We start from the raw sequence: 17,190 nt of genomic DNA, 5'->3' as shown, positions 1-17,190 counted from the left end.
AAAAAGTTATCCAAGACCTATCACCCATGTGAAAAACTAATTGCAGCCTTAAACTTCAAATCTGGTTGTGCCACCTTTAGCAGCAATAACTGCAACCAAACGCTTCCGAAATCAGTCTTTCACTTACTTCTAGGACTAGGATTTACGTCTATGCTTTGGACCATGCTGCATGATCCAGTTGTACTTGAGTTTCAACTTAAAGACTGAAGACCGGATTTTCTAGTAGAGAGCAGAATTCATGTTTCTCTGAATTATTGCAAGTTGCCGAGGCCCTGAAGCAGCAAAGCATCCCCACACCATCACACTCCCACCACCATGCTTGATTGTATTATGTTCTTTTTGTGGAATTCTGTGTTTGACTTACGCCAGATGTAAAGGGACCCCTGTCGTCCAAACAGTTCCACTTTCGACTCATCAATCCACAGAACAATCTCCAAAAAGGTTTAAGGATCATCAAGGTGTGTTTTGGCAAAATTCAGGCTAGTCTTAATGTTCTTCTGGGTCAGCAGTGGTTTTCACCTCACCACTCTTCCATGGATGCCATTTTTACCCAGTGTCTTTCTGATAGTGGAGTCATGAACAGTGAACTTTATTGATGCAAAAGAGGCCTGTAGGTCCTTTGATGTTGTCCTTGGGTCTTTTGTGACTTGCTGGATGAGTAATTGCTGTGCTCTTGAAGGAATTTTGGAGGGTCGGCCACTTTTGGGAAAGTTCACTACTGTGCCGAGTTTTTCCATTTGGAGATAATGGCTCTCATTGTGGTCATTTGGAGTCCCAGAGCCTTTGAAATAGCTTTGTAACCCTTCCCAGACTGATGAATTTCAATCACCTTCATCCTCATAATTTTGGCACTGTGTGTTACTGGGTAAGACTTTTTAACCAACTTCATGCTGTTGAAAAAGTTCTGTTTAAGTGTTGATTTTGATTGAACAGGGTTTACAGTAATCAGGTCTGATTTAGTCTAGTCCAGCTGAACCCCATTATGAATGCAGTGTCATAGATTTGGGGAATTAGTAACTATGGGGGCAAATACATTTTCACACAGACCCATTTGGTATTAGATAACTTTTTTGCTTCAATAAATGACATGACTTATTAACATTTCAAAACTGTATTTTGTGTTTACTCAGGTTGACTTTGTTATTTCTTAGATTTTGTTTTAATTTCTGAAACAATTTAGTATGAGATATACATAAAAACAGAATTAAAGCAGGATTGGGGCAAGTACTTTTTTTCACAGCACTGTTTGTGTGTGTGTATATAGTACAGTGGCTTAGTGGTTAGCACGTTTTGCGCCGAGTTTGCATGTTCCCCCTGTGCTTTGGGGGTTTGCCGTGGGTGCTCGTGTTTCCTCCCACAGTCCAAAAAGATATGCATTGTAGGCTGATTGGCATTTCCAAATTGTTCGTAGTGTGTGAAAGTGTGTGTGATTGTGCCCTGTGATGGGTTGGCACCCATAAGGTGTTCCCCGCCTTGTGTCCCAAGTCCTCTGGGATAGGCTCCAGGCTCCCTGCAAACCTGTGTAGGATAAATGGTACAGAAAATGGATTTATGGATGTAACATTTTATATTTTCAAGAAAATCTATTAAGTTTGAGTAATTTGTTTATTACTTTTATTTTAGTACTGTGTGTGTGTGTGTGTGTGTGTGTGTGTGTGTGTATGTATATATATATATATATATATATATATATATATATATATATATATAAGTTTTGAAAGTGTGAATGGAATGCTATGTAGACTGTTTTATCACCCTTTTTTTTTTGTCTCACTTTATTTATGTTCACCTGTCTTTATATTGCAATCTTTGGACCAGTACCCTGTTTTAGCATTGTAAAAGTGATTTGTGGTTTCTGTTCAGATCTTGTTGTCTGTAGCTTCTGTATAAATTTACATTCAGAATTATTCCGTCATGTATTTTAGAGATGTTTCTCTTTGGATATTTCCATTTTCAGTTCAATTTGGATTTCTCAATCCACTTTCTTTACTAAGTTTTAGTTGGGCCACAGATTTGTTTGGGCTGTTTGAAAATGCATCTGTCTGAGCCCCACTGCTCATTTCTTGAAAATGCAAAATCATTAGTCCAGCCCATTTAGAGCTCCACCTAGAGGTCTTGTATAGTCAGTTCCACTATTCCCTACCCATATGATGTAAACCAAGCAGTCAGGAACACTGAGTAGCTGCTATCTGAGACATGAGTTCGAAGCTGGAAGAGACTCGGTTGGGAAACACTGTCTAAATGATTTCATAATGATTGTGAACTTGTAAGAGAGCATTGTGTGTTGAACATGAAATGTAATGGAAAAATCAGGAATCAATCAGAGATTAATTATAAAAGCGTTTTAATTCGGATATTTTCTGTTTGTTTTTGCCAGTGAAGAGCTGGATAAGTTCATGGAGAGTCAGGGAGCCAGTGCTCCAGGCATCCTGACTCTGACCACCAGCTTGAGCAAGCCCTTCATGAGGCTGGAAAAATATCCCACCCTACTGCAGGAGCTCGAAAGACATGTAGAGGTAAACACCGGTGGAAAAACCCTCAACCACTGAAAAGGTTCACTTTTAGATGTGCTTCCCCTAAGCAATCTGTTTTGTTTTTTTGTTTTTCTCCATTTTTAGGAAGCCCATCCAGATTACAGTGACATTCAGAAAGCAAATATTGCTTTTAAAAATCTTGTGGTATGTAGCTATTCATTTATTGAACTCTGGCCTGTAAATAAGTGTCCCTCTGTAAATAAGTGGATTGTATGTGTTGTGTATTTGGATTGTATGTTTAGGTGTATGTATGTATGTATTACTCTCCATTTCCAGAGCAGTGATTAATTCGACCAAAGTGAACTTCCACTTGTTAACTGTTTATTCCACTGTTTATTTGGTTTAAAGCTAGCCTGCTAATTATACACCCATTACAAAACCTTCAGATTTTGATGACTAATTCATTATACAGTCATGTGAAAAAATAAGTACACCCCATGGAAATTGTTGGCTTTTTTGACCTATTTGGACAAGCAAACATTTGATCATCTTTGAAACAGTGCCTATTAATGAAGTTGATATACTTGAAGAAAAACACAAGGAAAATTAGCTTCTTCTTTTTTTTTTAAATAATTTTTTCAACAGAAATATCAATAGATGGTCTTGCAAAGGCTTTTCCTGACATGCCTCCCATGCCCAAATTTGTGTAATCTCTTTCTGATTGTAGAAGCATGCGCTTTGACACCAACAGCTGCAAGACTTAATAGCAGATCCTGGGATAAAATTTTGGGGTTCTTGGAGACTTCTTTTTGCATCAGATGGTCTGCTCTTGGGTTGAATTTCGCCGGGACAGGAAGTCCAGGACAAATCAGCAGTCATTTGAAATCTGCGTCATTTTGTAGATTAGTGGAATGATGTATTTCAAATAATTATAGATCTTTTTAAATCCCTTGCCAGACTCATAGGCATCCACAAACATTTTTCTGAAGGCCTTACAGAACTCTTTAGATCTTGGCATGATGACGCCACACAACTCAATAACAAAGGGAACACCAGACACTAGATATGAGAGGGGTATAAATAAGACCGGTTCCACCTGCACTCCGTAAGTAGTTTCTAATCACTGACACCCAATCGTGAACACCTGATTCTAATTTTATGGATTGTATGGGTGTACTTACTTTTTCCATGTGACTGAGCAGTTCTTTGTTACTTTAAATTTTGAAAATGACGACAAAATGTGATAATTGTGATTAATGTTATAAGGTGCATCACCTTTATTTATTGGCACAGTTTATTTATTTATTTTTTTTTTTTTTTTAAAGCCTCCGCATGACAATCATTTCCATGGGGTGTACTTATTTTTTCACATGACTGCATGTTATGTAGGATAGCATAGCAAACGCTATTAGCTAATGGTAAGTTTGAGACCAGTGTTGATTACCAAAAACAACCTCGGTGTAGTGGGTGTTTGTGTTCCAGAAGTAGGCGTTCACAAACTGTGTCTAAGCAGTTTTTCTTTCTTTTTTTTTTTCTTTTTTTTTTTTTTAACTTTTCCCATAAGATTTAAAATCTCTCAAATAAGAAAGAAGACTCAATGAGTCATTCCTACTGCTTGGTAGAGAATCCTCATTGGGGCTATGTCTGACCTCAGCATTGTTTGATTTTTTGTAAGAATGGCTTTGAGGTGAGTTTTCTGTGGAACGCCTTACTTTCTTCGTTACATTTTCCTGCCTCTTCAGGGAATTTCCCTTCTATTCTCAGTAGTCTACCCTGCTGTTTTACATGCTGTCTTTAGACCTGATCTACCCCTACAGAAATGCACAGAAAAGAACTACACGCAAAATCTTCATCCGATATGTAAAAGAGCTGTGCCAATTTTTAACACCTTTCTGACATCATCAAGCACAAAAAGTGCACCGTGACAATTTTGCCTTATTCCATACTAGAACTGGTTTAGAGTTTCTACCCAACTGATGTCAGCGTTACGTCATGGTTCTGTCATGATTTCGAGAGGATTTTCGGCGCATTATTTTCCTGGCAGATGTTATTCTTAGGACTTTGTGTAACTAACTGCTATCCTGTTTTACTACTTACTGTTATTTCCATTAAAAGCTCAAAGTTCACTGTGCAAGCTAGTTTTATTGTTTGTTGGCACATTTTATCAATAATTCCTTCACTAGCAACATTTTTCACACTTCTCTTGTTAGCAGTGTATATAATTATCATCCTGTGTACTCTTACTGAGTGGCTCTGTTTCTCCCTCAGATGCAGTGCCAGGAACTGCGAAAGCGAAAGGACCTGGAGGTGCAGATACTGTCCGAGCCAGTGCGTGGCTGGGAGGGAGACAGCATGAAGTCTCTCGGCCAGGTGGCCTACATGTCCCAGGTGCACGTGCAGAGCAGCTCCAGTGAGGTGAGGAAAAAGGAAGGGTGCGTCAACCCAGGGGCTACCGGGACGTGTCAAGGTGTCAAAAAGTACAAAGCCACATGCTCCTTTTCCTCAGTCATGTGGTTACACAGATATCTTGCTTTTGCCGAAGCTTGCACATTGTTGCAAACTCAAAAAGCCACTGAGTTTTCAACAAATTCCCCCACTGAAGACTTATTTATACACTTTATACTTCGAGTAGAAGCAGTATAAGTGGCATTTTCATTTAGAGATATTTAAGTATTTTTTTTTCGTGATAGACCACCCAATAGTTAGGTGAGCAACAGTATAGGAACGGATCATCTTAAAGTAAATAACACGTAACATTTGGTTGCATATCCCCTACTTGCAATAACTGCTTCAATCCGGTGACCCACTGATATCACCAAACTGTTGCATTTTTGTGTTTGTGTGTGTTGCTTTTCCAGGCTTGTACTGCAGCTTTCTTTCAGTTCTTTGTTTTGGGATTTTTTTTCCCCTTCAGTCTCCTCTTCAGAAGGTGAAATACATAATTCAACGGTTTGGCTAGTCTACAACCTTCCACTTTCCCCCTTACTTAGGTCATCAGAGGGCCCTCTGAAGGTGTTGAGGTGTCAAAAATCACAAAGATACATGTTACCTCTGTCAAAGTTTGCACGTTGTTGTGATGCCACATTCAAATGTCAAGCTACTGTGTCAACAAATTCCCACACTGAATAATTTGCTTCATACTTGGAGAACAAGCAGTTTTAAAATAAAGATAAACGTACAAAAATGAGCCATGATCCTTGTGTACTTCCAGTCCATACCAAAAGTATGTTCGAACGGCAAGGCCAATTCTTTTGTTCTTGCTATACACTGAAGTCATTTGGTTTGAGATTAAAGATGAATATAAGACAGTAGATCAGAATTTCAACTTTAATTTCCTGGTATTTACATATATATGTGTTTAACGACCAACAACACCTTTAATTTGAACCCACCCAGTTTCAAGTGATCAAAATTATTAGAACATATTTTTGGCTGACGGGTGTTTCTAGTTGCTCAGGTGTGCCCTGTTAGATTATAGCTATGGATGTCTACTTTTGGTTTGAGGCCTGGGTTTTGCCTGTGAAGACTGTATTTTTTTGTTAAAAAGGATATACCAACATAAAGACCAGAGAGCTGTCTGTGGGAGAAAAACAAGCAATTTTTATGCTAAGCAAAGAGGGAAAATCTATCAGGGCCATTGCACAAGCACATTCCACCATTTTGAGCTGATTGGTCAACAGTGGAGGTTGTGCCATTTCTTTGTGCTTGCATGGCTGCTTCTGGAACAGGCTCACTTAATCTTTATTGATGATTTAACTTGTGCTGGTAGCAGCAGAGTGAAATCAGAGAAACATTCTGTACAGAGAAATGCATCCAATCTAATTGTGAGGAACTTCATCATGCCGCAAGACAATGACCCCAAAAACAATAACAACGTTTTAGACTGGACAAGTCAATCGCCAGACCTTAACCCAACTGAGCATGCATTTCATCTCCTGAAGAGGAGACTGAAGGGAGAACACCCCCCCCAAAAAAAACAAAAAAACAAAAACGAGCAACTGAAAAAAGCTGCAGTAAAAGTAGAGAAAGCATTGCAAAAGAAAAATGCGATATGCAACCAAGTAGTTGAAATTACTTTGACTATCTGTTCAAATGGACGCACGGTGGCTTAGTGGTTAGCACGTTCGCCTCACACCTCCAGGGTTATGGGTTCGATGGCCGCTGTGACCCTGTGTGTACGAAGTTTGCATGTTCTCCCCCAGAGGAAACCGCGGGGGTTTCCTCTGGTGCTCCGGCTTCCTCCCCAAGTCCAAAGACGTGCATGGTAGGCTGATTGGCATGTCCAAAGTATCTGTAGTGTATGAATGTGAATGTGATTGTGCCCTGCGATGGATTGGCACCCTGTCCAGGATGTACCCCGCCTTGCGCCCGATGCTCGCTGGGATAGGCTCCAGGTTTCCCCGTGACCCTGAAGAAAGGATAAAGCGGTATAGAAGATGGATGGATGGATCTTTTCCAATACTTTCACTCACCTAAAAATTGGGTGGTCTGCCATCAAAGGTGTTCTACGAAATATAGATGTAAATGTAGATGTAAATATCAGGAACTGAAAGCTGAAATCATCTCATCTTCGTCTTATCTCAAACCAAAGTGTCTATATAAAAGTGTATAGCAAAAACAAAAGAATTGGCCTTGCCATTCCAGTAGTCTCTTAGAGACTGTATCTACTGTATATTTCACAACCTGCTCTCAGACTAATGATGAAGAATGTAAGCAGTAAGCAGAGAATTCAGCAGTCACTTCAAAAACAGCGAACTGCAGGTACAGTCATCTCTGTTCTTAAACCCCATGCAAGACTCCTCTGCTAAAAAAAAATTAGTTGTGCGTCTAAATGCATTAAGACAAATCAGAACTCTTTTGGAACTATATACTCAGAGAAAACAACCTTTTGGCAGTAATTCAGCTCATTATGTTTGGAGAAAGAACAGTTTCACATCTGTTTCCAAGAATACCATACCCACAGTGAAGTACAGAGGTTGGAGCAACATGTCATGGGGCTGCTTTTCTGTAAATGGTACTGGGACATTACACATCGTTGAAGTCAACATGAATGGAGTGATGTACTCCGGCATAGAGAGGGGAATTTAATCTCATCTGCTAAGAAATCTGGGGAAAAGATGGACTTTTCAACAAGACAGACCGTTAATCTAATCATACAGCCAAAATAACTCAAGAAGGCCATGCATGATGAAGCCAATCTCCTGATTTGAATCCCCATAAAATGTAGGGAAGGTTTCAAAGTTGCCTGTCTATCAGAGGGACCCTCATATCCTTAGGGAATTGAAGAAGTTTTGGCTAGAAGCATGAGCCAAATGTGAACCACAATGCTGCAATAAAGCTAATTACTTCTTATGATAGACTTCTCAAAGCTGCAATTTGCCAACAACATATTTGCAATCTATATATCTATGAAGAAACTTATTTAAAACGTTTATTTCTATCCAATCAGTTATAAACAGCGAGATGCATTTGTTTGCTGTATATTTTTATTCTGTATCTCAAATACTTAAGGATACGACAGATACGATCAATTTCTGGAAGGGAAAACAGACTGAGTGATAAACATTATGAAGTTACCTTAATTAAAAAAATTAGTGGTGATACTGATGATGAATAGATTTGTTTGGTATTTTGTGAGAGCTATTTCAACATTTCTCATTACCTTGAAAAGCACGAATAGACTATTCCCCAGCAGAAGATTATTCACGGTCAGTGGAGTTTTATGTGTTTTATAGGCACAAGATAGGCCACACACCTGATAAACACACCACTGCTCAACAGAAGATAAAACCTTCATCTGCAGCAACAAATAAAGGCTTATCAATTTGAAATGCATAACAGAGTTCACTTCTATTTGCCACCTACGTTTATTGGAATGGAAAAAAAAACTTTTAGGGGTGACCGTTCTTATATAAAATCTCTGTGTTATTTCGATGGTGATATGATTAGCATAAATGAAAAAAAAAAAAACCAACACTCTATATAAAGCATGGAAACTCAAGCTCAACATCTACAATAGGTTAAGATTGTATCATGCAGAGGCTGTAAAAAAAAAAAAAAAAAAGGAGGAGGAAGATGCACTTTCTTTCTGAAATTTTATTGAAATGTAATCCCTCACTCTTGTCTTTGCTTAGCTGAAATAGGTCTTGGTTTGCTAAACGTGAGGTATGATGTTTATTAATCACACGCACACTAAGCGCCAACTCCATCTATCATTTTAAATCCATGTCTAGACACAGTAGCTATTTTTGATTAAATAGAGGGCATCACTTCCCTATGTTGGGATTTCTTATTCACATTATGTATCAATGTTAATTAGCATTATTTATTTATTTATGAATGTACATGTGTTTGTTTTTCCAGGACAAAGAGGAGCGCTACTTCATGCTGTTTCCTAATGTGCTAATTATGTTGTCTGCCAGCCCACGAATGAGTGGCTTTATCTATCAGGTACATTTACTAACTCCAGCATAAACTGTAAACATCTACTCATTTTGAAGGTCGGATAATACGCAACTCTAATTTTGATGAAGATCAGCTATTTATAATCAACCTGCTCTTGTTTGTTTTAAATATAGTAATTTCTTTTATCAGGGACGGCTGCAGCTTTCAGGATGCACAGTGACCAAACATTTGGATGATGCGGAGACCAGTCATTATGCGTTTGAGATTGGAGGTTTGTTTCAGCCCATCAGAATGGGTTTGTTTTGTTATTGTTGTTTTGTGTTCTATAACAGTATGAAAGGATGCTTTGAGTTTGCGGTAACGGATCATGCTTGGTCGTTTTGCAGGAGGTATGGTCGAGCGCATGACAGTTTTCTGCAATAGTTCCCAGGAGCTGCAGGAATGGTTAGAGCACCTGCATGCTTTTACCAAAGGTGGAAGTCCTGTTGGAACCATCCTGAAGGTATGAACCTTCAGGCACGCTCTGCCACATTTGCAATAAACAGAGGCAGCACTGTTTGTGTTTTTTGGGTGACTGTTATGTTGAAGCTTGTGTTGCTTCTATCTTGCAGAATGTAGAAGGCAAGCCCATGAGTATCGTGGGTACACCGTCTCATCTGAGCCACATGCAGGGCTTTGGCACATCCACGGGCACCAGGTGCCCTCTGGAGCCACCTAAAATTACCAAGCCGTGGTCTCTGAGCTGCCTGAGACCTGCTCCCCCACTTAAACCATCTGCCGCCCTGGGCTACAAAGAGGTGAGAGGTTTTATATAAATCCACCTTTGGTGGTGGTTGGAAAACAGTGAGTCAGAAGAATAGTGGTTGAGTGGGTGCGTAATGTACGTCTGTGACACAGCTGAGTGGTCCTGAGAGGAAGCATGTTCAGCCCCCTACCCAAGCAGTTATAGATCTGAGTGTCAAGAGCTCTTAACTCTCTAATATCAATGTCTTGTGGAGACTGCAGCCAAACAACCACTACCCTACCCCTACCATACTTTTTACCACAGGTTCCATGTGTGGTCTGCTGCACCAAAAACATAAAGCTGAGCAGGCCACATTTCTCAAAGCTATTTGACACTTGTTGAAGCCGGCGTAGTTTTGCAAGACCTGGTACAGTACTTGACAGATCCCGAAGCCTGGCCTTTCTGTTTTAGAGAAATGCACACACACAGAATGTGTATAGAAATGTTCACCCCTCACTGTTCTCTTCATCTTGTTCTTTTGGACTCTTCCATTTTTTTCTCATACTCTTTCTCTCTTCATTTCCTGCTTCTTTAGAGGATGTCTTATATCATGAAGGTAAGAGTAGACCAGTTAATTTGTGTGTCTTGTGTGCCTGGCTAGCTCTGGTGTTGCAGCACAATGTAGTCATGCTTTATTGTTTTGTTTTTTCTTATTCTCTGTCTCTTTCTCTCTCTCGTTCCTATAAACCACTCATTTCCTGTTTGTTCATTTGTCCTCCCGCATCCTTTGACTGATCAGTGTCCTGTGTGCAACATATTGTAGAGTGCTATTTCTTTACGCATTCTTCAAAATAATCATGTTTTTGTTTCCAGCCCCTTTTGCCTAGAAGGAACAAACAGGAAACTGTGTGTTTTCTTAGATTCATACAAAACAAATTAGATAACAGATAAGAGATGATTAATCAAAATGGGTATTCCGAGTGATGTGGCTCCCTGAAAGTGAAAACACGCAGAATTACACATTCTCTAGTGTATTGTTTAATGAGAGCGCTGAGTCTCTGCTTGCTTTAACTTTAGTTGTAATTTTGCCATTTGCTTATCTTTGTTGAGGTAATATTGAATAATTAAAGTGCTGCTCAGTGCTTTTAAAATTGACTTCATTTTTCACTTTGAACAAAGACGGGTACAAGCCATGCTTCCATCCAGTTGAATGATCTATTATCACACAATCTTCGTTCGAAACCATGTGATGTCCATAAAAACACACTAGTGAGTTGGACTTGCATCAAAAATTTACTTGTATTGCATTACATTGGCAATTAATAACAATTTATCGAGCATGTCTGTGACATTTTTAAAGAAAAGCACGTTGGTGGAAACATCGCTGTCAACCAGTTTGTTTTGAGTTGTAAAAAAAAACTAACTGCCCTTGCTTGTAGAGTGGCCTGCATATTCAGCACTGTTTGTCACCTGTAATGCTTTAAAAACCTGGTTCCAGGTTCCCAACTGGTGAGACAGAAAAGCATTCATCCTGTCTGAATCCCACCAATGCCAGAGCCATCTGTGTCAGGAAGTTCAAGAGAGCAAAATTGGCCGTGCTCTTTGTATGGGAGAGCTGGTATACTCTCCAGTATATCCATTTTCAGCGACACTAGCCAATCATGGACATCTATGAGCTAATCAGTGTAGAAAGTGTGGATCGCGCTTTTCCATAAATATGTTACATTGCCCCATGAGGAGCAATTCAAAAGATGCTGCTTTCATGTGTCTTGGAGGAAGCACGAAATAGCCTTCACCCTGCCTAGTTGGGAGAACCTGTTTCCTTTACCCCAATTTAACCATCTGTTTGAAAGGACACTGCTTTTTGGGTATTCATTAAATTTTTTTTTAGCAAAATATATGTGGATACCTGGCCAATCACACCCATATGTGCTTGTTGAACATCCCATTGTTGATTTAGTCCCTTTTTGCAGTTATGATATCCCCTCCACTCTTCAGGGAAGGCTTTCTGCTAGATTTTGGAACATGGCTGTGGGGATTTGTCCATTCAGTGACAAGAGCATTAGTAAGGTCAGGCACGGAATTGGGCGCCCGGTGCACAATCAGCGTTCCGGTTCATCCCATAGGTGTGATGATCAGTGGGGTTAAGGTCAGGGCTCTGTGAAGGCCACTCAGGACCCACATTTGGGAGTGATGGTCAGGTGTCCACATACTTTTGGCTATATTGTGTAGATATTGGCAAATATTTTTCAATTATTATACCAATCATTATGGTTATTTATTGCAAACTTGATGTCCTGATTGATGTTTCTCAGAAAGAGAATCCAGTGCGATGCTTGATTCTGATTGGTCAACTGAGGAAGGCATTCTTTTTATCATAGTATGCCTGTCGTAGCATTGTGCCAAAATTTGTCCTTACTCAACGTAGCTTGTTAACATTTACCAACAAAAGTTCCAGTTACTCTACTTCACTCTGCCCCTCACTCTACTATAAAAAATACATAATACATACCATACAAAATACATAGATTCCATTTATAGTAATTTTTTAAATACTAAACTGGCCACTGTAACTATAAGCTACAAGTCCTACCATTAGCTAGCTAAGTGGTGACATCTTTCGTTTATTCATTCCTTCATCCCCGCCCCCCCTCTTCAGTAACCAATTTATTCTGGTTAGTGGTTGAGGTGGATTCATGTTTTTATGTTTGCTGTTTATTGCATGACTACTTCTTACATATTACTAATGCAATACTATATAAGCCAGTCTACTACACTCTCATACAAGTGTCTACATGGTTATGTAGTTCCATGTAGAAGTCAGAAACTTGCAACAGTAGTTTAATATGTTTAAAACAATAGTGTCAAATTGATGATGAGGATAAGTAGTCGTGTAATAAGCATAATAAAGTTGAGACAAAAAAATTGTACATTTTACAGGTGTCCCATCTATCAATTTAACAATTAAATTAAATTTAAAACATTAGCAAAGCAAAATCATTGGTTAAGTCTACACAATCTTATTGTTTTTAATAGCAACTTGAAGCCCCCCCCAATTAAACATTTCATGTAAATCATATGCTGTTAATTTGTGTTCTTTTGCTTCCTCATGGCCACCTTGTCTCTCCAGGATTCCAGCAAAAGCCCTAAGCCCATCAAGAAGTTCCTGAACAAGAGAAAGACAGAGAGAAAAGCCTCAGATGATGAAAATTTGCTCAGAAAAAGTAGGTTCAGTGGGATGCTGGTGAATAAAGCTTTAGTTAATAAAGAAACAAAAATGAGGTTGGGGAGAAAGAGTCTCTCTTTGTGGTATTGATTAGGCCATCAGTTTCTATTGTAGCCCTGAACGTTTAAGTCTCAGATATGGGTTGTGGTGCTGAAATTAACAGGTACCGTAGCTTTGGAAGAAGATGCCCAAATTCTGAAAGTGATTGAAGCTTATTGCACTGGAGCCAGCCTACACCAGACCACAACAGGTATTTTCTTTGCTGTGATGTTAGCATTTCTGGAAATGGTTCAGATTCTACCACTTTCACACACTGTGCTCATGCCTCCACAGCTGTACGTAAGGACGGTGTCCCTCCAATTCTGCTACCAGAGGAGGAGAAGATCATTGTTGAAGAGATGAAGAGCAACGGCCAAACAATCACTGAGGAGAAGTATGTTAAACTGGAATAAATGGAGGCATTGTGCTAAAATGATCTTTATCATCCTGTCAGCCATGTGGGTTACCATCATTTAAAGTTATTAAATAAGCAAAACAGGGTGGTGTGTTGTTTCACTCCTCTGTTCTATTCTATATAATCATGTGTTTTTATTGTGTTTTCAGTAGATTTGTTTAATTGGAAAATGGTTTTATCGAAGCAATGTGTAGGCGAGACAGAATGCAGTCATGAATCAGTTGAGGGTTAAAGGGCTCAAGGGCTCAACAGTGGACTTACTGTTCGTTCTTTCTCCTCCAGAAGCCTTGTTGATGCTGTTTACGCATTAAAAGACGAAGTCCATGAGTTGAAGAAGGTAACATTTCATTACTGCTCATCCATTATGTTTCTTGGCTCTTAATGCGGCTTCTGTGAGGTCTGAAGAGGCGTGTGTTTTGACTTCAGGAGAACAGATGGATGAAGCAGTGTCTGGAAGAGGAGCAGAAATCCCGCAAAGAGCTTGAGCGTTTGGTCAGGAAGCTGGCTAAACAGAAGAACGACTATACGTGGGAAGACGGAGGCCACTAAGTAACATTTCTAAATGTTCTCCCCTTCCACATGTATGAGAGTGTGTGTGTGTGTGTGTGTGTGTATGAAAGAGAGTGGGTGGATGAGTTGCTAGTTTTGGGTTTACACCAAATGTTGCAGTGAGAAAGTCTTCCTGCCTTGTAAACTTTTTTTTTTTTTTTCTTTCTTTTCTTTTTTTTTTTTTTTTCTTTTTTTTTTTTTTTAGAATAACTTTCTTTGTGGATGTCTTGCTATGAGATCATTTGTGCTTGACTGTTGTCTGTACTGGGTTTCAGAAAAGGTTCATGCAGAGTGTGTTTACTTCCTGCAAACAGGGCAAAAAATGGTGTTAGACTTTAGCAGCGCGACAACGTAGTTGTGAAAGTCTGCATCTGTGACTTTAGCCATATGGCTCACAAAACCAGATTTTATCTCCCTGTCCACCCTCTAACATTAAGCGTAGGACTATATAAGTGATGCAGTACAATATAAGAAGTGTAATAACTATACATCAGATGTGCAAATGTAGCCATTATTTCCATGCATTTGGAAAAAGGAAAAGATTCAGTGTTCAGACTTGATGGGGAAAATAAGATTCAATCTTCAACCAGAAAACGTGTGTGTGTGTGTGTGTGTGTGTGTGTGTGTGTGTGTGTGTGTGTGTGTGTGTGTGTGTGTGTGTGTGTGTGTGTGTGTGTGTGTGTGTGTGTGTGTGTGTGTGCGCGTGCTGATGAAGCCTCCATTCAACAAGCATGAAAGTGAGCTCAAAGGCCATATGTCTTTATATGTGAAACTACCTTCATGGTACACTGGCAGACAGTTTCAATAGTGGACTTCTTTGTGTGTTTTTATTTCTAATTCTCTATGTTCATCTGATTGATAAAGGAAGCATTCATGCTTGATATTAGGAATGTGAATTATGGAATATGTTGCACATGAATGACATGAGATGCTCCGGTTGTCCTCTCGAAATGATTAGTCTGTTTGCTTGTTGTTGTTTTTTTATTATTATGATGATGTAGCTTTTTGAATAGTTTGAAAAGGAGCTGGTGTGTTATTACTGGCCATCAAAAATATTTCCTTAAACTATATCTGTTACAATCTACAATATATGTGTGTACAGTATTTCTATAGCATTCTTTACACAAGATCTTTTTTTGTTTGTTTCTGTTTGTTTGTTTGTTTGTTTGTTTTTTTGTTGTTTTTTTGGGTCGTTCTTGCTCAAAGCTGTTCATAGCAAAAGATGCAGCTATTCCTAGAAATACAATACGATTTCAATACTATTACGGTATAATTTATTACATATGTATATCATATATACTTTAAAACAGTATATAATAGCTAGTATAGCCAAAAATAACCATGTAAGCTTTCCTATTTAGAAATAATACAATAATTGATGATTACCTCCCTATTCTGAGGTCGTTTAAAATATATTTATTTTTGAATGCAGTAGTCCTGTATTGAAAACATGGTATTTGGGCGTCTCTAAGCACTCCTATAACCTTACACCTCATTTAACCATCTGGTCTTACACAAAGATTGTAGGAATTTTTATTAGTAAGGACGATTTCATTGTATTCCGTATGAATTAAGTTGTATGAAAAGCTTGTTACTGTTAATCTCACCGCCCCTGACCCTAACCTTAATTGCTTGTAGCTTTTTTTTTTCTTCTTAATTATTATTTTTTTGTGCGTGTTTGAATTCTTGCCACTGCAGTCCTGACACCATGCTGGATTTGCTAAGAAATTAGCAGTATATTCATAGCCGCAATAATTTTTTATAAGTATGCGCTCTTTATTAAAGGCAGTTGCACTGCATGATTATTATATTAGGGCACCATGAATGTGAATTTGTAGATGGATAACCAAATTTAGGCATAAGGTCATAAGAAAAACGAACCGTTTATAGCTGTGATCTCTGATAATAATCATTTTTGTAACATGTTTAAATGCTAAACCGGTACACCCTGTTGGATGCATATTATATGCTCTGCTGCATTGCCTGATCTTTCTTGTACGGTTATAACACGAACAGATTGGTGACAATTAAAAGGGAAAAAAAAAACAGCAGTGTATTAATTAATAAGGTGTTGGTTCTTCAGCTTCGCTGCCCAATGGTACAGATTTAATAAGTTTCTGGACCTGTACTGGAAAGATGAGCACCATTCTTCCAGAACATATTCCCTCCATCAGTGATTTGATGATGGTGGCAGAGAGCACTGTGAAAACACACGACTCCAGAATTGCACAATGGACTTTGAATTCATTTGAAGTCATACTTCCCTCTAATGGCAAACCACGATCCCTTGCATCAGAGCCGTGGTTTTTTTTTCCCTTTCATTTGTCATACGTCTGTGCCATTACCTTGAAAACGAAACTATTTGATTATTTGATTAAAATTAGACCCTATGGGCAATATTATCATAATAAATAGGTGTATATTTAAGCATAACGAAGTGGTGACACGGTACGTGTAGATGTTAAAAAGCCATAAAAACAGGAATAGATGTGTTTGCGCAGTCCTGCAAAAAAAAAAAAGCAACCTAGTATTCAATGCAATAAGACTGAAGACTGGTTTACTGTTAACTGTTATGCATTGAGGAGCCTCAATTTGCACTGAGGTATGTTCTCCAACTGGTTGACAGGATTTACTCCTACAACCTATATGATCCTGTTTCTATAGTGCTGTGATGATGTAAAAAAAAAAAAAAAAAAACCTTTTTTATTATTTTATTCTTCCAGAGAGAGAGAGAGTTACTGGTACTACTCAGTAATTTGTCTAAGCTGTGCTCGTCATTGTGTGTGTTTTGCATAGCTGTAAGTATTATTTAAAAATTTCCATAGTTGCAATTAATATTATTGATTATAACAATTTAAATACCCGTCCAGCTGTTGAGATTTATGTTATTGCTGATGTGCGTATTATCCATAATTGATGTGCTGCTTCATACTTTGAAGGACTGATTGTTCTGAGTGGTGGTCTGTTTGTTTCCATTTTCCTGGTACTAGACTATCACATGATATTTGTTATACTTAATATTGTATGCTGTCTCTGATGTCATGATTGGGGCTGGGATTGGATAAAACTGCCTGAAATCTGTATCACTTGCAGGAGATTTTCCTTGGATGTTCATCTACAGTAGTCACTTATTTTTCTTTAAGCACAACCATGTGGATTTCTATGCAAATATCATTGTAACATATATATTTTTTCTTTCTTTTTTGTGCTTCTGTTCCCTTTTTCCCCCCTTTTTTGCCTTCATTTTTAAAGGAACTGTTTTAATAAAAACATCAGATAAATAACATTTCCAGTCCTTTTGTAACTGTTTAAGAACTTCGGATCCTTGGAAATGAACTGGAAAGTTCATGTCACTCAT

General features: G+C 38.6%; 1 protein-coding gene across 2 annotated transcripts in view; it reads left to right on the top strand.

The window, feature by feature from the left end:
- The window catches only part of arhgef6 (Rac/Cdc42 guanine nucleotide exchange factor (GEF) 6), a 38,898-nt gene extending 21,780 nt beyond the window's left edge, over positions 1-17,118 (top strand). The window contains exons 10-22 of one of the 2 annotated variants that reach the window (XM_017474317.3): positions 2,378-2,516; positions 2,619-2,678; positions 4,743-4,889; positions 8,838-8,924; positions 9,069-9,150; positions 9,266-9,381; positions 9,491-9,676; positions 10,199-10,219; positions 12,734-12,827; positions 12,993-13,079; positions 13,163-13,262; positions 13,566-13,620; positions 13,710-17,118. In XM_017474317.3, the coding sequence (XP_017329806.1) occupies positions 2,378-2,516; positions 2,619-2,678; positions 4,743-4,889; positions 8,838-8,924; positions 9,069-9,150; positions 9,266-9,381; positions 9,491-9,676; positions 10,199-10,219; positions 12,734-12,827; positions 12,993-13,079; positions 13,163-13,262; positions 13,566-13,620; positions 13,710-13,832 (1,297 nt within the window). In that variant the 3' untranslated portion in view covers positions 13,833-17,118. The remainder of the gene's footprint in view (positions 1-2,377; positions 2,517-2,618; positions 2,679-4,742; positions 4,890-8,837; positions 8,925-9,068; positions 9,151-9,265; positions 9,382-9,490; positions 9,677-10,198; positions 10,220-12,733; positions 12,828-12,992; positions 13,080-13,162; positions 13,263-13,565; positions 13,621-13,709) is intronic. The other variant, XM_017474318.3, reaches the window with a different exon arrangement.
- Positions 17,119-17,190: the final 72 nt, after the last annotated feature.

The sequence above is a fragment of the Ictalurus punctatus genome, chromosome 8 (genome assembly GCF_001660625.3).
Source record: "Ictalurus punctatus breed USDA103 chromosome 8, Coco_2.0, whole genome shotgun sequence".
NCBI lineage: Eukaryota > Metazoa > Chordata > Actinopteri > Siluriformes > Ictaluridae > Ictalurus > Ictalurus punctatus.
This window is presented reverse-complemented; position numbering and strand designations above follow the sequence as displayed.